Source organism: Drosophila teissieri, chromosome 3R (genome assembly GCF_016746235.2).
Source record: "Drosophila teissieri strain GT53w chromosome 3R, Prin_Dtei_1.1, whole genome shotgun sequence".
Lineage (NCBI taxonomy): Eukaryota > Metazoa > Arthropoda > Insecta > Diptera > Drosophilidae > Drosophila > Drosophila teissieri.
This window is the reverse complement of record NC_053032.1, coordinates 5488093-5510729: the sequence shown is the minus strand read 5'-3', so window position 1 is coordinate 5510729 and position 22637 is coordinate 5488093. Positions and strand designations below refer to the sequence as shown.

The 22637-nt window shown below is 43.4% G+C and overlaps 4 protein-coding genes across 5 annotated transcripts; 2 read left to right on the top strand and 2 right to left on the bottom strand.

Annotated features, from left to right (window-relative positions):
* Positions 1–7353: 7353 nt before the first annotated feature.
* On the bottom strand, positions 7354–8244 carry LOC122620868 (V-type proton ATPase subunit F). The gene is made up of 4 exons (XM_043798538.1): positions 8098–8244; positions 7960–8041; positions 7646–7851; positions 7354–7587 (listed from the first exon to the last, which is right to left on the bottom strand). Exons 1-4 carry the CDS (start codon positions 8149–8151, stop codon positions 7555–7557), a joined length of 375 nt encoding a protein of 124 aa, XP_043654473.1. The 5' UTR covers positions 8152–8244; the 3' UTR covers positions 7354–7554.
* Positions 8245–18381: 10137 nt separating this feature from the next.
* LOC122620168 (general odorant-binding protein 99a) lies at positions 18382–18939 on the top strand. Its single transcript, XM_043797500.1, has 2 exons — positions 18382–18472; positions 18536–18939. The coding sequence occupies exons 1-2, from the start codon at positions 18416–18418 to the stop codon at positions 18914–18916; spliced, it is 438 nt and encodes a 145-aa protein (XP_043653435.1). The 5' UTR covers positions 18382–18415; the 3' UTR covers positions 18917–18939.
* A 604-nt stretch (positions 18940–19543) lies between these two features.
* Positions 19544–21025, top strand: LOC122620165. 2 transcript variants are annotated; one of them, XR_006326117.1, is made up of 3 exons: positions 19544–19611; positions 20087–20836; positions 20915–21025. XR_006326117.1 is itself a non-coding variant. In XM_043797498.1 (2 exons), the coding sequence occupies exons 1-2, from the start codon at positions 19561–19563 to the stop codon at positions 20774–20776; spliced, it is 741 nt and encodes a 246-aa protein (XP_043653433.1). In that variant the 5' UTR covers positions 19544–19560; the 3' UTR covers positions 20777–20881. The 2 variants fall into 2 exon arrangements, 1 of the variants encoding a protein (XP_043653433.1); XM_043797498.1 differs by lacking the exon at positions 20915–21025 and having other exon boundaries at positions 20087–20881.
* LOC122620166 lies at positions 20793–22390 on the bottom strand. The gene is made up of 3 exons (XM_043797499.1): positions 22340–22390; positions 21949–22278; positions 20793–21284 (listed from the first exon to the last, which is right to left on the bottom strand). The coding sequence occupies exons 1-3, from the start codon at positions 22388–22390 to the stop codon at positions 20937–20939; spliced, it is 729 nt and encodes a 242-aa protein (XP_043653434.1). The 3' UTR covers positions 20793–20936.
* Between the last annotated feature and the right edge of the window lie 247 nt (positions 22391–22637).

Sequence of the window (22637 nt, the reverse complement as noted above, 5' to 3'; positions counted from 1 at the left end):
CGTCTGACCGTCCGTCCGTCCGTCTGTCCGTCCGGATGAACGTCGAGGTCTCAGGCTAGAGAGAGAGCTAGAGAGTTGAGATTAAGCATAAAGTTTCCAGAGAAATCAAACAACTGTCAATGTTTAAATTTCTGCTTCGCACTTCCACTAGCTGAGTAAAGGGTATTTGATAGTCGGGTAACCCGACTATGGTATTCTCTCTTCTTATCTTTGCAGTCGGCAAATGCAGGGTCGCGATACGGACAAGCGCCGGAAATGGGCTTTATGCTGCATTTAAATGCACTCGTTTCCGGCGTTGGCCGACCTTTAGGCGGCCGCCACAATTAGTTCATTACGCTAAACGTTTGCATTTCACCTAATTTCGTCTGGAGTTCTGGGGGTCTGTAGGTCTAGAGGTCTGGGCTTTCGCTCCCATTCGCTGCACGCAAAGTGCAACTGGGATCCGAATTTCGGAACCAGAGGCAGGAGCCAGAAAAGAAAACGGAATTTATTTCTCAATTCCCACTTCAATTTCGTAAATTGAATGAAAAAGCGCTTAAAAATATACAAAAGCAGACCGAGCAGCCAGACCAAGCATAACCCAAATAGTGGAACAAAAGCACACGGAACGCGGAAAGGATACAACGGGCGGCCAGGGATCAGGGGCGGGGCAGGCAAGGACAGGCAGCAAAAAAGGCAAGCGAACGACGAGCAGAGCGAAAGGAAATCTTACAAATAAAACGGAAGTTAATTTACTACGTAAACCGAAAAGCATGGCGCAGCCACATCCGGATGGAAAGCGAAGCCAGAGGTGGGGCAACTCCGAAACTGCTACACTGTAAGGAATTGCAGTTGGCCATTTAATTGGGCGACTTTTTGCAGTCCAGCGCCATCCGCTTAAAGTGCCCAAATATTTGCTCTGGCAACAGGGGCGAGCCCAAAAGCGATGAAGAGGTATTGGACCAGAGATATGGCCAAGAAAAGGAGCGTGGCGATTGGCGGGGAATGTTGGTTTGCAGGTGGCTGGTCGTAGCACAGGTGCAGCTCGCAGTTAAGCCCGCTTATTACGTTAACAATTGCAAATATCGGCGCGGATTTCGCGAGCGGGCGAGACAGGATTACTTTGCATAATTTTAGGGGCATTCAAATAACAGCCAAGGCAGGGGTTTCTTTGCCACACACACCCACAAAACCGCACACACTCTCGCAGAAAGGGAGAAGTGGAGAGAGAGTGGCTGGCTTGCCAATGAAAGCATTTCGCGTTCTTGCCAAAGCGGAAGGAAATTTCACTAGCTGACTGCAGCAGCCGCAGCTTTAACCGCCTACGAATTGTTAGAACACACAGTTGAGGTGGCAGCAATAGCACTCAGAGTTGCGGATTTTTAGGGACATACAAAGATAATACAGTAATATCGCCAATCAAAGGATCCTAAGCATTAAGTCGTTGCTATTTTCGTGGGAAAAGGGCTGTAGAGCATACAATTTGTACCTAAATTATTGTAACCAAAATATTCCTTTCACTGTTTACTCGACAAAAACGCTCGCTCCGGAATAAAGACTATAGGTTCGAAGGGTAATTGGTATGAATTAGTGGTTCGAAACTAGCACATCACTTCACAGCACCAAACTAATATAAGTCAGTTGTAAAAATTGTACTGCTACAGTCAAATAAGAAAGGTAGAGCATACAATTTGTACCTAAATTATTGTAACCAAAATATTCCTTTCACTGTTTACTCGACAAAAACGCTCGCTCCGGAATAAAGACTATAGGTTCGAAGGGTAATTGGTATGTATTAGTGGTTCGAAACTAGCACATCACTTCACAGCACCAAACTAATATAAGTCAGTTGTAAAAATTGTACTGCTACAGTCAAATAAGAAAGGTACCTCGGGCCTTGTGAAATATTTTAACGTGTCTGACATCCTTATTAATTGGTTTAATTTGTTTTATTTGCTGTCGACTATTTAAGTGCTATAATTTTGTCCCCATGTGTAAGAGTGTGAAAGCGTGCATGGGCGGTGGGCGTGGACAAGCCACATTAGAGCAGAATGTAGGTGGCTGGGGGCAACAAAAGTATTTGTTATGCGGTAGAAATGCATAAAAATCCTGAGACCAGCATTTATTTAAATTTATGCCGTTATAACGTAATTTTGCATTACCCCAAAATGATGGCGAGCACCACCCAGAAAGGCGCTACCCCCAGTCAGCGGCTCTCTGGTATTTTATTGTTGCACCACCGAGTATGGGTGTGTCTGTGGATGTGCGGTGGGTGTGGCACACTTTGCTCTGGCATTTTTATACAAATTTTTGCACATTCTGCGGCCAACGCCACCGACAAAGCCCAAAGCCAGAAAGTTGCGCTGCGCCGTTATTTTGGTTAAATAAGTATTTGGCAATTGTTATTTGAATAAACCAAACTCCCGCGTCTTCTATCCTTTGTGCACTAGTCCCACTTGAATTCATTTGCTATTATTTTTTTGTATCGCATTTTAATTGTTTATCAGTGTTTACGTACGCTCCGATTTTTTCCACTCCTGTTATTGTTATTGCAACTCGGGATAATACGAAACTTATTCATTTGTTATGCATATGAAGTGAATCCAAAAATGAGCCTCGGTTTATTGCAGCGTTGCTGCAGCATTTTTTGCGCGCGGACAACAAAAGAATAGTTCCCCAGTTAGAAGTGCAGTTTCCGCTCGAATTAATGGCGTAGGCTTTAAAATTTGGTTCAGTCCTGGACCAGACCAAATGCAAACAGCGCGCAGCGGAGCCGAGCTTCCATTTGTCACTTCCAATTAGACGGAGTCAAAGCTAGTCAGGTGAACTTTGTCCCGTCAGCTAATCTCCCGACATCCGTGCCCAGCTTTCCAGACTTCGGACCTGAGGTCGACCCAGACTCATTCAATCAATTGAAACACTGGCACTGCTTTCTCTGTTTTGAATACAAATTAGCCAGAGTGATGGCCGCCCCACAACATGCAGCTGCCACGCCTCCAATCAAGCAGACACACACTCTAAAAAAGAAGGGGCTCCTACCCATCTTCGGTTTCTAGTACAAAACATCCACTATATTTTGCTCTTGAAACTTCAAAGAGGGAAACTATTATGTAGCGCCTTGTTCGTCAGATGAACAATGAACTATGTTTTCAATGAACTGGAATAAGAACATGTTTTATTCGATCACTCTTGAGTTAAACCGCTCCACCTATTTGTACAGTTAATATACAAATTAAATAGCAGGCAAGTGGTGGCATACTTACATTACGGTTTTTTGGCACCGATTCACGTTTTCCTGAGTGCACGTATCAGCTTGTAACACTACCGTCGAAATTTGCTCCGATGAAAAGGGGGTTCATTTAAATGCAAAGTAATTAATTAGACACTTGGCTGGCAAATCAAGTAATCCAATCTTGAGCAAAGGACCCGCAGGAGGACTAATCAAGGGCAGACCCTGGCAAGGCGACCCGCAAAGTGACCAGCGGTCTGGCCAAATGTGCTGTACCATAGCATTCGAGTGGGAAACGAGTATGTGCCATATATCAATGCTGCCGTGCTTATCCACTCAGTGCCCAGACAATGGCAATTTCAATGATTTTGTTTAGCTCAGTGATTCGGAGAATTGAGTTCGGCTGCGAGCCGTCCACATACGTATTATCCATATGCTACGTGCCGCAGGCAAATCGAGGACGCACAAACCCACCGACGCACACGATTCGAATGCCTTTCAATGAATTGCTGCCAATTTGCAATGGTTAATGAAACGCTTTGTGCCGTGTCGATTGCATCGAATCGGTGGTAAGAGAGGGGAGTGCAACAAGCAGTCCTCGGACTAACTAATCCGATTCCCTGCAGCTCATCTCCGGACAGATACTGCACTTTAACCCGCTCACTTTCCTTGTTTTCTTTGACATTCGAGTTACATTTTGGCCAAGTTCCATCTATTGCCGTTCGAGTGAACTCTGCACTGGCAAAAGGGCCAGAACCTTTATATTTAAAATACATTCCAATATCTCCTAGAAACGACATTATATGGTTTTCCACTTACATAAGTCTCTTTTCCCTGTCCTTTTATACATGCTATAAGTTTTTTTTACTAATAAAATTTAACAATAATATACAAGTGCCCTAAAAAAAGACGTATATAATTTATTAATTTGTAATCTATCTAGAGATCAGTTTTATAATACATAAGAAATATTTTATAATTAAGCTTTTATTGGTAATTAAGATAGCATATATTTATTTTTAAACGGCTCCCCAATGATTTCGTGCTCACGATTAAAGTTCAAACGCTTTTCCCCCCTAGAGTTCGCCCGGCCATTCCAATTTTGTAATTGAGATTAGCTTTCAGGGAATAATGGAGATCAGATCATTTAATTAACTTTGTTTTCGAGCACGTTCCTGCCACTGCGGATGTCGAGTCCCATCTGGGTGGGCGTGGTCGTCGCTCCTGTGTACATATGTGTCCCCCAATGTGCACTATATACCGATTAGACCGACAAGTTCTGAAGCGCAATAGTTTAGTGATGGCCGGACATTGTTAGTGGGTTAATTTACCGAGCAACAATTCCATTTGTTAACTCGGCTCGGGACGGCATCTTGTGCTCCATTTGGCAAGCAGATGAAGGACCATCGGCCATCGGAGGCTCTGTGTCCATGTGTCTCGATTTCATTTCCGAAATTGAATTGCCAAAAATGTGGCATCAGTTTCCGCACTCGAGCTGGGCCCAGCTTTCGGCTCCCAGTTCCAATTATAATTATGCCAGTCCCTGTCGGTCTGAAGGACTCCATCTGCCCCGTTTTCTAGTCTATGCATTTCATTTACACTGGCTAAGCCGAGCCGGATCCGGACTTTTCCTGACTCTGACTATCTTTGTCATCGTCTGGCTGCTGCCGGTGCTGCTATATTTTCACTTTTCCTTCTCGCATGGCTTAGAATGAGCCAAATTGCATTCAGCTGTTTGTTTTATGCGCTGTCACGAGAATTCCAAACTACTTTTGAATAATTTCATTTATTTATGTTCCCTATTGCTCGTCGCAAAAGTTTCGCTGCAATGCTCCGATTCTCCGCTGCTGCTGTCTTCAGTCAGTCAGTTAGTCGCTTATTTATTTAGTTTTCTTTCTTCTTCCCCCTAAACTGCTAAAAAGACGCAGAACTTGTCGCTGTGTGTCAAAAGTTCTGCCTTGGGCCTTAAAAGGTCTCGTCCCACTTCCGTTCCGCTTTTGCTGTTGCGCCGCCAATTGATGTCATATTGTGCTCGTCTAGCTGATGAAAGCGTAACGTGAATACTTTTAATTGGGTGGGTCATGGTGTTCCTTTAGCCGCTAATCATTTTCCAAGAATAATTTCCCTACGTTGTAGCGCAAACTCATAGGCTAACACTCAGACTTCAAAATTTTATCGGATCTAGAAATTCTATAAAAAATTAAATCTTAAAAGGCTAGTTAGTTGACTCCCTTAGGAGTTTGAGTTATATCTTTGAAGTGTCAAAGGCAGGCTCTGGTTAGTATGGGTCTTTACAAAATGCTTTTGGCAGGTGACAGCCAAACTGCAGCAAAGTGAGCTTGGCAGACGTCCTGTAATGCAATTACGCATACGCCGCGTGCACCCCGCTCAATGTAAATGGCATGTGCGGCTAATTAGGTCCTAAATGCTCCACGCCATTTTGTTGTCAAAACCTGCCTGCCCTGGAAAGATGGGTGGCTAGTACTACGTGTCCAGATACTTGACAACCAGCCAGGTCTGTGTTCTCAACGGTCACAGCTTATTAATTCACCACGCGATATTACATTAGAAACATTTGAATATAGACTTATTGGCGGCACTTCCAGATGGTAAACAATGAGCAAAGTCATAATCATAGTAGAATACAAAATACATTTTTATATCGAGAATGGCACGACAAACTGCTATTGTACTGCAGATTTTTATTCCCGGTACTACTAAAGTAAAAGGTTTCACTAGATTCGTTAAATATTATGTAACAAGTAGTAGGAAGCGTTTCCGACCACATAAAGTATATATATTCTCTAGTCGAGTCGATCTGGCCATATCCGTCTGTCCGGCCGCCTGTCCGTTTATCCGTTCGAACGTTACGATCTCAGGAACTATTAAAGATAGTAAGTTGAGATTAAGCATGCATGTTCGAGAGGTAAAACTGTCATTTTATTTTATGTTCCTTTCCTTTATTAGTCTTGTACATTTCGATCGATTTGATAAAAACGTTTTTGCTATGCCCACTCTAACGCTCAGGAAATTGACTATAGCGTTCACTTTTGTAATTCCACCTTTCTGTCATCTATACCAGAAATTTAACTACCCCTCCAAAAGCATAATCTGATATTTGGAAAGAGGGCCAAGAGAATGAAAAAGCTTTGCAGACTTTTGGGGAGATTTTTAAAACTGGAGACCAGTTTATTATAGAACTGGATAATTGTTGCAAACTGAATGATAGCCAAACTTTTAAACTGTCCATGCAAAAAGCATACATTTATGGACACTTTAAGTACACAAGTGGCAAGGACTTCAGGATTATTTATAAGCAAAATTGTAATTATCTGGAATCTTGAGATTATTTTTCTTAAAGATAGTCGATCATAGACACTTGTTTGGTTATAAATCAGGAAGGATTATGTGAATGTCCCCTATCCTTGTTAAATATGCAAAATTAAAATTGATACATTTATCAACGAAAGCATCGTACCGGGTGAAATTGCATGGCAATTGCCAGTGAATGCCTTCTAGCCAAGATTAAAGCAATTTATATTGTATAGTTTCGGGCGGTGCTCGTGTGTTGTAGGTGCGGGACACCAGGGCTACGTCCGCCTTCATTTCTAGATTCTGGGGGCTCGGTTCCAGCAAACTTGTCACTGGAGCAGAAGTTTCTGAATGCATTCTCGGCGCCAACTTTTTGGTGCGAAAAGTTGGCGCAAAATACTTTCCTCGAATATTGTTTTCGCTTGCTTTTGTTGCGCTTAGCAGGCCGTAAGAAGCCGCTTTCCCCGACATTCCCTGCAACTGGGTCCAGATCCAGATCCATCCAGACAACGTAAACTGTGCTGTCTTTTTAAGAGTTTTTATTTTGTCAGGTTTCTGTTGTCCCTTTTTCGGTTCGTCGTTTTGTTATACTTGGTTTTATTCGGGTTTCTTCTGGCATTTTTGCAATGTATTGGCATTTCAGCGCTTATTTGTATCGTTTTCGTTCACTTTGTTGGTACTTTGCTATGGCTTTTCTTTTTCTTTTGATTTGTTTTTGTGCGGTTGCTGTTTTCAATTTTGTTGCAAGCGCAAGGCATTTTTGTTGCTTTTCCCTTTTCAGATTGTTGCAGCTGCAGCTTTTTTTTTTTGGCAATTTCCTTAAAACGCATGAATCGAGTGCGAAGTTGCCCCATGTAGATATAAGCTTTATTTTCTTTCATTATTTGTGTGAATATATCTATGTTTGTAGGATTCTGTTTTTGAGAACTATTCGAACGAGTTTGTAGCACCAGCATTTGGTATGCATTTGAAAACTATGCAAATCCATCATTGCACTCCCTCCGATCGCCATAGAGAATTCCAAAACTGAGCCGCTAGTAGTGCCTTTCGGGCGGACTGATGACGCTCTGCAGAGGAATTGGTGAGGACTTGGGGCTAACTCTTTGACGGCGCAGGCTAACTCACTTGAGCCCGCTTCAGAATCGAGTCCCTGGAGGCATCGTATGGTCGCTGTTTAGAGGGAATCTCCAGCACAGTGGGCATGGCCAGATTGTGAGCGTCGACAGTGGGGCGAATCATATCCGCGTAAACTTGGTTGATCAGGATGATGGCTATGTCCGGTCGTCTCAGGAACTTTTTGAAACACTCTTCGATCTGATCGGAAGTGGTGTCTGGAATACATACGAGAATACGTTATGAGAATATAGTAATAACTGAAAGTACTAATTACGAAATGAGGTCTGATATATAGGCGAGCTGGAGCTTAGAAATGAAATTACCCCTTTCCACGACCATGAAATTGGTCTCACGATCGACGTCAACTTCTCCAATGCCACCAAGTAGAAAGCCGACACACGTGTCCTGGAAAAATTAGGTGCGGATGTATTAATTTATAAGTAATTTTGATAGGCTCATACCTCATCTCCAATCACAGCCAAAAGGCGTCCAAGCTCCTCTGCGTGCATCGACATATTTTCTTGGCTGGGAAAAATGACTGAAAATCGAAACAGACAAATTGAAAGAAGCACCTAAGGCAACTGATACTTAATGGTCATCCAATGAAAATAACTTATTTTTCAAAGGCTTTGCCATAACTAGATAACCGGACCAAATACGAGTGTATAAATCGCATTTGTATCTGCCATCATACGACTCATTCTTGAGAGTAGGATACATGTGCATCTACCGCCGATGACAAAACAATTGTTTAGGTGAAATGGATGTGGAAAATGGAATGTGGATGTGGAACAGGAGCTGAAAATGGGGAAAACTGCACTTGACAGCCACGCCGCATTTGATGGCAAAACGCTGGCTGCACTTCGCTGTTTGTAGTGTTGTCGAGCGTAAAACAAGTTTTATAATTGTTTAAAATGTTAGCTTTGCCGCTGTCCACTGCAGAGCAATTTTATAACGAATTTCTGTCAGTTGCTGCTCAAAACTTAATCGAAAACAATGGTCGGCAAGCGGCGAACTGTGTGTCAAATTGCCGGCTCGCTCCCTTCAGCTCCGGCGTTTACGTAATGCCTATTGGAAAAGATAACTCCCGAAGGCCTGAAAATTACGCATAGACCTCCGCCTACGAAATAGTCGCACATATCACCTTCGTACCCATTGTCCCTACTGAACGCCAATCGCACAAGATCCCGGCCCAAAGTTCCAGGCGCAAGTTGGTGTTACGTGTTGGCGAGGCAGCCTAACCCTAAGTGCCTAAATGCGGCTAATTGCCAAGCACGACTTTCGACAGACCAGCTGCCACTTGAACCCAACACAACACTCGACTCCCAATTACAGTTAGCGTTTTTCAAATCAGCTCTAATTGTTTACAGTTTACAGTCCACATATCAATAGCCATCGTTGTTGTTGCCGGCGTGTGGCATAACTAATTATGATTAATGCTTCAAAGCCAGCCCCTGACATTTGCCATTAATTGACAGCTGGAGCAACAGCTCCACACCTGCACTGGAAGAAATGCATGTCTTTTCGCAGTGATTACTCACTCAAAGCAGAAGGTGCAAAACCAGAGCTCCTATGTTATTTAAATACAACTAAGTGGAAGGCTATCCTGTTAATACATGTATGACATATTGTATATATATATATAGTATAGATTTCAAACGATTTATTTAAAAATTACCAAATATTGTTAAACACTGATAACAAAAAAGAGGAAGGAAAAGAATAAGTCTATTCGATTTAATTCAAATTTTTGTAGAAAACTTAAAATTCAACTTATTTAGACTGTAGATGCACAGAAGTTAGTTTAACTATTATACCAATTAAAGATCCCTATAATTTTCAAATATAGACATTTTTCACTCAGTCACTGACTAAAGTATCATGTAGTTCTTTTCTGTGCGTCGATGCTTCCCTGAGGTGCATTGAACTTTCGACCAAGCGGAATGTCGTCATTTTACACAGAGACCGACACGGAAACTGCAATCCCATATGAACTAGAACCGAAAACTTAAAGCTCTTAGCCAAACCCTAATCGAATGCCAACCCAGCCAAGACATCGATCCTCTGGCCCGCTGACCTTTTTCTACACATTGCGATTGCTAATAGCGCAGCCATCGAGTTCCAGCTCCAGCGCACTTGCCAGCCCCAAAATCATTACCGGCCACTCATGCTACCGGTTTTAGTTTATTGACTGCTGACTGCTACCAACATCACAAGCAACAGCAACAGTGTGTCAAATGACTTTTGGTGGCCGGCTGCTTAAATATGGTCATGGTGGCATTTAGTTTGCTGCTGCTAGAAATTTTCACTTATGCCCGACACGTTTTGCCTATTTTCCAGGTTTGGGTAGCTGGAAATTTAAATTTTGATTTCGAGTGCGAGTGCGAGTGCGAGTGCGAGTGCGAGTGCAAGGTTCTAGGCTTACCATCTTTCAACGATTGCCCATTTTCTCTTTTTGACTAGATTGTGATATTCATGAACTAAAGACTCTGGCTACAAAATAATGGGTTTTGCTTTAAGAAAATTTAAAAAACATATTGTTGATCAAATGTACGTTAGCCTTTTTGTAGCTCCCAACTAATAATAAATGGCATTAAGAAGAAATGAGATATATTTGTGCTTCTAAAGTCTATTTTTATATTTTTCCCGTACAAAATGCATTATGTGCCCTTAAGAAGAAGGTTTCTCATTCAGGCAATAAGAATTTGCCATTCAACTGCTGCCAGTTGTGGGATAGCCGGTTCCGAGGGAAGGTGAACCACCCAGGCAATTGCGCCGTGGCTGGATCTTACGATGGTCGGGATTCACTTGCTCTTTTGCCTTTCGGCCTCTCCGTTTGAGAGGGCCTGATCTTTGGAAAGGCATTTGGAAGCATCACCGAGTGCAAGCACGCCTCTTATTTATTTAGTGCTTAAAATACCATAGCCTTTGCGGGATTATATAATGAAACCTGCCGCGGCCGCTGCTGCGCATGCACATCACGCAAATCAAGTCAAACCGAAAAACCAAAAAACAAAAAAACTAAAAAATGGAACAAAATTCGCAATACACTTTCTTCTGAGCTAAAATGATTCGCAACAAAATGAAATGAACCTTTCAGAGCGCGTATCGCGCTACTGCTATATGTGATGTTTCTGCTGTGCCTTTGATTATTCAACAATTTTATTGAAAGGTAAACAGGCGCAAGAGTAAGAGCTGTAATCACAAGAAAGCCATGTGCGAAATGTCAAATGCAGTCGAACCATCGCGACGGCAGTACATGTCATCGACATTAACGTCACGCCGCTGACATCGGCCGATATATCTCCCAGCCATTCACTTCACTTGCCAAGCTGACAACACACTATATTACTATATACACTCTCTCTGCGCGACTGGAAATCAGTTGAGTTGCGAATCAAATTAGCATAATGACAATATAATAAACAAGGGCAAAGGCCTCGTCAGCACTGCAACCGCAAATGATCGTTAGACAGGACCATCGGTGTTGAAGAACGGAGGGCATCAGTAAGTGCAGGACTCCGCATCCCCTGCGGCCACCGATTGGAAAAGGTCTGCAGCTTATGGCCACCTGAACTTAAACGGCCTGTTACATGAAAAATGTATACATATGTGTATACAATTTTTTGGGATTGGAAACATATTAGGCCAGCTTCACCTAATATGTTTTCTATCCCAAAAAATTGTATGTTTCTAGAAACTTTTTTATTACGGTGATTGTGGCAAGCAACAGCTCGCTAGGTCTTTGATTTATGCAGGGACCCAATAAATGAAGTCAATCTCACGTAAATTTTTGATTAAAAATCGGTAAAATAAATAAAGTGTCATTATTTTATCAACGTATACCTTTTTTATTATTGATACTCGTAGAGTATACTAGATTCGTTGAAAACTATGTAACAGGCAGAACGAAGTATTTCCAACCATATATGGTCGAACTGGCCATGTCCGTCTGTCCGTCCATCTGTCCGTGTGAACGCATCGATCTCAGGAACTATAGAATATAGAAAATGTACCTGAGTAACGGGTATCTCATAGTCGGGGACCTTATTTCTTGATTTAATTAAAGTTACATTCTAAAATAATACTTTTAATTACAAAGGTAACTGAAGCTATTGTTATTGAGGAATTGTTTCTCCAAATTGTTTTTCCCATAATCTTTACCAATTAAAGCTTTTTTTTGCAGTGCACGTGCCAACTGGTGTTTACGGGTGTTAACTGTTAATGTGCAGTTGGTTATTATGCAGGACCGAAGCCAAAATCCGTGTCAATGCATTGAACGCAGCTCTCTGGGTTGATGACCTCTGCTGAATGAATCGAGCCGAACGTCACAGCCCCACCCCCGTATTGAAGCCCCGTATTTGTGGATTCCATTGACGAACTGGGTCACCATGTGGCCGCCGAGTTGGCTGGCTGGCGGCGTTTTGGCCTTATTGGGACAAAAAACTGGAGGGCGGGTGGAGCCGGTGGCTATGGCTGTGGATGTGGCCAACAGCCAGCGGAACCGTTAATAGAAATGCATTACAATCAAAGCGTTTTGGCGTTTGTTCCAATTCTGAGGGCATGCCGCACATTAGTCTCGAGTAATGGCCGTCTGCAAATCACGCCACGAATCACAATTTATCGGGAAACGTCACGTAATTACCAGTCGACGCCAACTACAAGATACATTGACAGTTGTCGAAAACACACGGTTCAGACTTCTTTCTGAGTTCGAACTCTGAATTTCCAGCAGCTGTCTCCTCTGCCGTGCCGGCAGATGCGTTTGATTTGTGATTTCCATCCCAGAGCCACGGCCAGAACACAAAGCCAAATCCATGGCTCGTCTTCCACAGATTTTGTGGCTCCACTCTGCACTGCCTTATTTTGTATTCCAATCACATAGGCGTTGTCAAAGCGGCGACAACAACGACGCCAAGCGTGGTTGCCAGTCCTCCAAGCAAAGCTGTTTCAGACACACTGCGTAGGAGACCCAGAAGCCAAGAGCCGATCGACACGTCACTCTCCAAAGAGGTTCTGCCCAAAAGTGGGCCCAGGGAGCCAGGGGAAGTTCCAAACGAAATAGCAGCTGCTCCTCGATCTGAAGATAGGAGTGCTGGCTTTAGAAATCGCTCAGACCTGTAGTACCATCTTAATAAAAAAGGGAAGGCCCGCATAAACTCCAATGTTATTAAATATTAAATAGCTCGTTACCATTGACGACATCTTTTTAAATATGGTGTCCACAATGTAGTCTGCATCCGATAATATCCAAGCTTCATGAACTTCAAAATTCCAAACAAGAATTGTACCAAATTGTACCAATTGTACTAAAATCCATACATTTTCAGTGATTTATAAATTTATAACCCAAATGCTACCTGTACCGAATAACTTGGCGTTTGAACCTGAACAATATCCAGTGATATTAAGAGTATTGATCAAATAGTTTTCGTTTTATAATTAGGTGGAACTCATTTTCCTCTCTCTGTATGGTAATCATCAGGCGTGTGCAAAAACCTTAATAAGCCTGCGTTCCCTAGGCTGGTCTTATAAATAGTTTTCCAGAGATGAACATGACCAAGATAAAAACGAGAAGTACGCAAAGGCGGTTCTCAGTATTCGTACTTTGAACGCAGTTTGTAATTCCTTGCGCGAAAAGCAAAACCCATAATACGAGAGTACTTATGCAACATTTCGCATTTTCATTGACTTTCGATGACATGACAGGCAGAAATCGGCGATAAAAACAAGGGTTTTTGCCTGCTGCGAATTTGTTTGTGCTATGGGGGCTTACGCTAAACCTTTTCGAATTGCTGCCGCTTAATTGGCCATTTAAATTAATATAAATTTCAATTTATGCACGCGCACATGCTGCCGCAGTGCAAAATATAATGCGCATACCACATGTGGGCCGGCTCCCTGCCACGCCCCTCGGCGTCTCAAACAGGCGGAGCGTGAAAGAAATGCGCGGATAAAGAAAATGAAACACACACACATCAGATCAGCGCTTATAATACGCATCAAAACGAAATAAAATCGCTTTTTGTGATTGATTGAGGCGTGAGTAATGAAAAATTGAACGTGCAACAGACGCAGACGGGCGGCTTGGTTAGCGATATGTGTTCAATGTCTGTATGACTCTGATTTTGTGCGCTACATTACCTTTGATTTCGATTCACAACAAATCAGGCAGCCATTTACCTAAGAGAAGCGCCATAATAAATCGAAATGGAACGAATGCCAAGAATGGAAATGGAAAGGGAAATAGAAATGGAAATAGATGCGAGAAGCGTGAAAAATATTTAATAAAACTGAATTAGCTCTGTGCACACAGCTGGAACTCCCCGGGCAAATTGTGATGACGATGAGCACAGCCTCAGACTAAACAAAAGTTACAGGTCATATTAAAATGTCATTGTGTCATTGGTCGAGTCCAGGACATCCAGGACATCTGAGGGGGGGGCAGAATGGCCACTCCGGAGGACAAGGTCCTGGGACAGCGGCTAACGACGACATGATGAAGCGTAAACAAACATGTCCCGCTGGCGGACAGGCGGCGGACAACGTTGGCCAGAAGGACAGTAAGTAAAACAAAATGAAATTTTATTTTGCATTGGAAATGATTGCTGTGACTCACATGACTCGGATTTTTATTTGTATTCGGAATGTTTTGCAAAAGTGCCAGCAGCATTTTCGGCCAGAGTCCATTTGCTAAACGCCCCGTCCGTTCGCCCCTTTGTTATTTTCCAGCCAACTAGGAGCAGTAGGAGCACTAGGCGAACTGGGAGTCCTCGGACTAGTTTTATTTGCGCCCAGTTCTGTGTGATTTTTGCCCTACCCCAAAAAGTTGCAGCAGAGAGGCCTGCCTCGAAAAAACCCGAAAAACTCTCTGAGGCACAGACACACACGTAGCCTGACTTTCGGGCGCTGCAGCTGCATTTGGATCCGGAATCGGAGTTGGAGCTCGGGAGTTTGGAGCTGGGAGTTCCAAGGAGATGACCCGCATGAAAATGCTGGCCCTGGCATATTTTTATGCCGCAAGCATGCAGGACAAATGGCTGAAATTTTTGCAGCTCCTGATGATGACGAGGAACGAAGGGCCGAAAGGCGGAAAAGGCCGGGACGAATGGGGGGATGAGGGGGGCCAGGACGGCAAGGACAGCGGTGGCAGCAGTTAGTTTTCGACATGTGTACGTGGCCGCCATCAGCAGTTAGTCTGGTCCTGTAGTCCTGGCAAAAAAGTCACTTCTCTGTCGCAGCCCTTTCCTCACATACATAGTTTCTTGGGTTCACACAGTTGAAATGTGCACTGAAAACAAAAAAGACGACTTTCCTAAGATGTAGTAATGCTTTAGCGATTGATTTATTTCGATGTGATTTTGAAAAATTCGGATTAGATATATTAAAATACAAAAAGTAAGAGAGGAGTTTAATCTTATATTCGCTTTATGAAAGTGAAAGAAAAAAGCGAAATATAAAATATAATATCAGGAATATCTCTTAAACTTTGAAATGAGCTACCTCCCATTTGGGCTCCGAGTGCATCCCAGCTTCCGTGTCTAGTTCGAGAGGGGACAAGCTCAGGATGGGAATATGTATGTAAGTGTATGGGAAGAGAAATTGAACAAGTCGTTTGTCGCCCGCCCTAGGAATTTATGTGAGCAGAGAGCGCGCTGCTCGAGTTGAAAATTAAACATTGCGTATACGCCTAGGTGCATAATAATTCATGCCTGAAGTGGAGGCTGCCACTGCTTGCCAGGCGAGTGCAGGCGAAATTGTGTGTAAAATGTTTTAATATGAGCTCATAATATACGAGCCACAGACAGGACAACCGGGTCCGAAGTGAGTGGCCGCCGCAGCTCAATCTGTGATATATGGCCCAGCCTGGGGAGCAAGAACTGGAGCCCCTCCCGGTTATTGGAGGAGCGCATTGGCTCGAAAGTGTTGTTCTTTCTGCTGCACTTCGGACCGAAGGCCATGAAATTTTATTGTTTAGTTTGCTGGCCGGTCAAGGCATGCGATATGCCCAAAAATGGCTGCCAGCCGGATATCCTGTGGCGCACGGCCGGCAATTGAATTTACATTTGGTTGTTCTCTGCCGGAGAAAAAACAAAAACACTCAGAGCATGGTGCGCTTTTTGCCGGCAACTTTTTGGCATTTGTTTTGGATACCCTGTTGTTTCTGTGTCTCTTTTTAATTGAACTGGAAGTTGTTTGTGCTCTGGACGACACCCTGGGACAACGCTGGCCAGCGGAGCGTGCCATCTGAATACTTTAAAGTCGGGCGTGGCAGCTGCCATTTTCCTATTGAATGGTCCAAATTCAATCAGGAACTGACCTAATTATAATCTGCGTAAATCCTGCACACAAAACACACAGCAGGCTTGATTTTGTTTGCGCTGTTTTTTCGAGTAAGCTCTGTTTAGTAGTTGGTTTCCATTACCGAACTGGCCAGCTTATGTGGTTTTCATTTTTTCAGCTTTCGAGCTGGAAAATCAATTATGCCCTGACTGGTATTTAATTAAATATGGTTGGCATTTTTTGTGGACTGCATATTAACGCAATTATCGGGGGGCACTAGCGGGCTTAGGCATTTTATACGTTCATTCAGTATTTTTTGCACGCAGCCAAATATTATATTTCTCTCCCACGGCAGGTGGGAAAAAGGATGTGGATGAAGTGGTGATCGGTCCTGGGTAAAATGCAATTGTGAAGCGTTTTGCAAATATTTTAGCACTTTTGAATAAATACATGCCGGCGGGGCAGCTGCACTTTGGTGCAATTTATGGCAGCCAAAGTTAAAACGAAAGCCAGGCCAAAAATTGCATTCACGTTAGAAGTGGGAAAACCTGTGGACTGGGAATGGAAGTGGCAGGCCCCGAACACCACCGTGTGTCGACGTTTCGAGAAATTCAAATATTTATTTTAAATTTCTGCGCTGCACAAACATTTCCGTTTTGTTTTTTATTTCCCAGGGTAGGGCTGCCTCTGGCTTCCGGTCAATTTCGATGTTAGTAACGGGCGTGTAAGCGAGGACTAAGCTGAAATAATGGTGTTTTGGAATAGAGAATCCGTCTATCATTTAATTTCGTAGTTCATTTACGAAACTCGGCAGTAAAATTTCATCAGAAAGGAAATCGCTTTTTATTATCTGCAAAGACCTTTGTTTTTACCGATAACGTGCAAAACGTTGGACATTTAAATTAAACTGGCAAGTCATCTTCATGATGTGAATGGATTTTGGCCAATTACTTGATTGAAGAGCCTGGATCTCTTTCACACACTGAGAGTATCAGTTTACTCTTGCGATAATCTCAAGTAATCGGGAGGGGCCAGGCTAGGCCCTCAGGATCCCCTTACTTATGTATTCAGCCAACACACACTCATAAAGAAATAATATGTAAAGTATGAATTTCGACAAAAAAAGCAATTTATAAATCACTTGCAGAAGGTGAACCATTGAGTCCATTTCGTTGGGCATGGACTTCTCCTGGATGGGTTCGAGAGCCCGGGCCAATGTCGTTGACATGCCGCGAAAGTAAAAGCCAAACAAACGGATGACGCTTCAGGGCCAGGATGTTGGGTTGAGTGGGCAGATGGAGCCGGATCGCCATATTGCGATTGGAACCTGGACGAAAGACCCTTTGCAATATGGGCAATAGTCCGCAATATTCAACAATATTTCCCGAACTGCCGTTAATTACACAAATGCAAAAGTCTGTTGAGCCGCCAAATTGGTCGGTAATAAATAAATTCAATTGAATAATTTATTTAATTTATTTTTGGCGGCTGCCAGCGCGTAACCCAAAAAGCAGTAAACAAACAAAGTATTTTTTTTCACTCCGGCCCCCTGTGTGTGGCAGGTGGGCAATATGTGTGAAAAAATGTGTCCGGGATGCGGAAGTGCGCAGGAAGCTGACACCGAGGTGTTAGAATTTGGTGCAGCGCAAAAAGGCAAGTGAAGCCAACAACAAATGGTAAACGGGACAAAACACATTTTTCAGAGCCATACAAATGTGCCGCGCAGGCCAAGTGAATTTGTGTAACGAACACAAATCGTTTAATTGGCTTTAGCAAAACGTAACCATTGTACGCTCGCCCCGTTGCGATTATATAACCGTCCATATCCGAGCTTGGCCCAACAACGATGCTGTTGACAGCGGCGTAGACTGCGACTCGACTTCGAGTTGGGACTCGGATTCAGGTAAACCAGTTTGCTTTGCCAGTTTCCCTCCGCCACCTCTGCGACTACCCCACTTTACCCAGCTCCGGCGATCTGCTTCGTTTTTGAGAGCAACTGACGCAAGGGTGCCACACCACCATTCACACCAAACTCCACACACCACACACCACAAGAGCCAACCACTGGGCGACACCGTCGCACCACCGACCACTGCGAACCATTCAGCAACGGGTTTGGTGTGCTAGCACAGTGAACATTGTGTATAGCGACTGCTCGATATAAGCCCAATTTGAATAGTTAACAGGAAATCTTAGCAGTCAATACTAATACTAAGTCATAACCTTTAGAATATTTATAACTATTTAGTGCAAGTTAAGTTTTAAGTAAAGTTTTCAAACATTTCTTCTGTTACCAACATCTTGTTTAGGCAAAAACCACTCCAGCGAGACAGTTTACTCAGTAATACTGTTTCAACTTCGGTCCACAATCTGGTCCGACCCGAGAAATTCGTGTGGGCCGTCGAGCGAGAGCATATAAGATAATGGAAAATCTTGGCGCGACTTAGTCGCTAACCCGTCGGCACATTCGCACTTGAGCCCTCGTCTGAGCCAGAAATGCAGTCCCAATTCCTCCTGCTGATCGCAGCCGTTGCCACGTTGCTGGTGGCCCAGGTCAGTGCCCAGTGGTTGCCCTTGCTGATGGAGGTGACTCCTTATCCACTCCTTGCTTTGCAGACTACTGCCAAGTTCCAGCCGAAGGACCATGCCGACGCCGAGAAGGCGTTCGAGGAGTGCCGTGAGGACTTCTACGTGCCAGACGACATCTACGAAAAGTACCTGAACTACGAGTTTCCCGCCCACCGACGCACCAGCTGCTTCGTCAAGTGCTTCCTGGAGAAGCTTGAGCTGTTCTCAGAGAAGAAGGGATTCGACGAGCGGGCCATGATCACCCAGTTCACCTCCAAGGACAACAAAGACCTGGCCACGGTCCAGCACGGCCTGGAGAAGTGCATAGACCACAACGAGGCCGAGTCCGATGTCTGCACCTGGGCCAACCGCGTCTTCTCCTGCTGGCTGCCCATTAACCGCCATGTGGTGCGCAAGGTCTTCGCCTGACCTGAATGTGATATAACACACTGTACACCTCACAGGATAATGTAGAAATAAACATTTTTAGTTTTCAGATATATTTTATTTTTTACTTATTTATTTTACTTATTGAATCTAAAATGCCTGAAATATTAATTTTCTATTTTTGGTGATAATAATTCTTAAATATATAACTTGTCCGCCATGAAAAATATGCTGGTAAGTTGTTTCTTAATGACATTTTTAACGCAGGGAGGGGTCGGTTTCGCCGCACCCTGTGTAACTTAGCAAGCCATCAGCATGTTGAGTAATTGCACAGCAAATAAGCTCCCAGCTTTAATTGTATTTTATTTTATTTTCCGCACCCTTTCAGCTTTCTAAAATCTAAGTCCAAGTACTAATATATAGTATAGTACGTACACATGGCAAGTGAGTAGAACTGACCTAGACCAAGGCGATCGGGCCACGCGCTATTGCGCTACTCAGTTCGGTGCATCCACATCCACATCCACAGCCACTCTCCGGCGGATGAACTGGCATTCGTTGACCCGCCGACGTAATCTCGACGCGTTGATAACCTCCACTTCGCTGCATCGTCGGCGGCTAATCATTGACTCCGACCGGGCGGATGTTTTCGATGCTAGTTCAGTTTGTGCATTGCCCACAGTAAGATGGGTTCCCGGCGGACGGTTCTAGTCAGCCTGTTCTTGATCTGCAGTCAGGTGAGGCAGCACAGGACGCAGAAACGCATAGTTACTGTTAAGGAAACGAAAAGCTCCGCGATATTCAAATTTTAAGTCCGAATCCCTTTTATGCAGCTAGTATACCTAGTATAAAAACACTCCACAAAACAATAAACTCTATATTAGAAAGTGGAAGTATTAAATAAAACCCATTTTTTTACCTGCCAATCTATACCGAAGTAATAAGTACAAAACAATAAATATATAAATGGAATTAAAAATAATAAACTCGACATTATTGAGTCAAACATTCTTATCAATTCATGACTTTGTTAGTCCGCCACTGAAATCTTAATTAAAAGATTGTCAATTGAGCACAGCTTCCCTATCTAAGAGATAATTGACATTTGGATGTCACAGTAATATAAGCCGTTTAAAATCGGTCTAGAAAGGAGATTTGTTAAAGCTCTTTTTGCGTTTCAACCAACAAGCTAAAGTAGCCTGTACTTTGCAGGCACTAGCTGACCTTTCTGGTGATGCCCAGACGCTGGAAAAGTGCATGCGGGAGCTGAGTTCGCCGGAGACCATAGCTGACGATCTTCGGAAGCTGGAACGGTATCCGTCGTGGGCGCAGGAGGAGCTACCTTGCCTGATGCGCTGCTTGGCCAGGGAAAAGGGCTGGTTCGACGTCGACGCTAACAAGTGGATACTCAAGAAACTGACCGAGGACCTGGGCGCCGATGTCTATAACTACTGCAGATTCGAGCTGCGCCGGATGGGGACCGACGGCTGTAGCTTCGCTTACCGGGGACTCAGGTGCCTGAAGCAGGCCGAGATGCATGCAGGCACCAGCCTGAGCACCCTACTGCAGTGCTCCCGCCAGCTGAACGCCACCAATGTGGAGCTGCTGCAGTACAGTAAGCTGAAGTCAAAGGAACCCATTCCTTGCCTTTTTCAGTGCTTTGCGGATGCCATGGGCTTCTACGATCACGAGGGAAACTGGCGGCTGGAAAACTGGAAGCAGGCTTTCGGGCCTTCCGGAAATGAGGATCAGTCTTTTGGCTCGGACTACAGCGGCTGTCGACTAAGTGGGACACAGCGGCAGGAGGCGGCAAACAAGTGCTCGTGGATGTACCATGAGTACAAATGCTGGGAGCGAGTAAATGGGAATAAGCTGGTGGAGGACAACAGGGAGCAGTCGTAAGACGTCGGTAGTATTAAATTTATGGGATACTTGTCAATGCCAAAAATGAAAAAGCACTATGTAAGATTTACATATAAATATCAAAATGCAGAAATATTCTCTAGACAAATATTTTTAAATTTTTCTTCATAATGATAGTTGCTTTTGGAAAGGGAATTGCCTAGACGGCCATCGCGTAGCAGGTGAACTGTTTGTAGTATGTGGAACATCGGTCCTTGCCACGCTGCCGATGGCAGCTCCTTATGCGAGCTCCTTTGGCCGGAATGCCCAAATTTTGCTTCATGGCCTCCAGTTTCCACAGTCGCGTTTTCTCCTCGAAGATATGCAACTTGTCCACGAAGCACCGGGTGAAGCACGGAATCGGTTCATTGACAGGATAGTCGGCGAAGACTGCGAAGCTCTTCCACTCGTCCTGGTGGACATCCTGCAGGCAGTCCTTCATTGAATTCTTGGCCGACGGGGAGATATTTGGCATGTTGTCGATAATCGTGAACGGGTGGTTTTCCATCTGTAATGTATCAAGTACTGCAGTGTTAATAGGCATAGGCAGTAATCTTTAAAACCACAAAACATTTGTACTTTTTGGTAACTATAATTTGTGTCAGGAATAAATTTCGAAATTTAACAGAAACATTATGACAAATAATTATCTGTAGTCAACCTATCAGCAATACTTTTTTTTATATATAAATGTTATAAATATAGGTTTCAAAACTTTAATAAACCTTACAACCCTTTAGATTTTTTCGATTCTTCGATTTTGAAATATTTGAAAATTGCTTTACTCCAAAATATGATCAAAAACAACGAACTGTTCATAAGGCAGCTAGGTGTGTAATACAAAAGTTCTTATAGAGATTAAAATGAAGTTCCGGAGTAGAATAAATTATCATGAATTATTTTTATAGCAGCTGAATTATATGTAAATCTGATCTGGACTTTTCCAAGTAAGTAAGTACATAGCACATTTGCAAAAGACTAGCTTGCGTAAAAACGATTTGCAGCGTGGAGTTGGAAATGTCTTTTTTACTGGGATGCAGGCTTCGGATTATTTTCCAATGAAAGCTTTAATATATAATAAGCGTCCGACAACGATGGTTTGAAATACTTCAGTTAGTAGGCATCTTGTTTCATCACCATTGGAGATCAGTGAAAATCAAGTGTCTACTCACGTTTGTGATGCAGTGGAAGCCCTCGTAGGCATGTTTGCAGCTGCTCTCGCCTAATTCGAACGGCAGTTCCAATTTCTTTCGGCAGGCTATGTAGACGGGGCTTCCAAAGACTTCCACAATTCGGGCTTTATCGAACCCCGTTAAGTTATTGTAAAAGTCGAACATCTCAGACAAATAACACCGCGTGAAGCAGGGGATTTCCTCGTAGCTGTCCGACCATTCCTTGAATCGTTCTAGGCGCTCGGCGTTTTCCGCAGTAAGTCCGCCATAGTTTTGGATGCATCTGTTGATGGTCTCGCCTTCGTGCTGCAGTAGGGCCAGGCCTTTATTCTGTTCAGTATTTTATATTGAAATACTTTTCAAAGCTTTTCAAATTAATTGTTTTACTCACTAACGAAAAGCATAGCCATAAGGCTATTACCATTCCACTTCTCATCTGCATTGCTAAACAATTCTTAATTTTCTAGTAGTTTCCTTCACGTTCTTTGCTTGATTAAATACTGAAGCTTCAGCAAAAATCATCTACCACCTCGCAGCTATTAGACATTGCGCACTTAAAGAAAATATGGCAACCTATAGGAATAAGAAAAGATTAAGGGTTCTAATATACAAATTGTAGAGACTTAGAAGGAACTACAAATTAAACCTCATTTAACCATCCTTAAACATTTTCACATAAGTGATCTAAG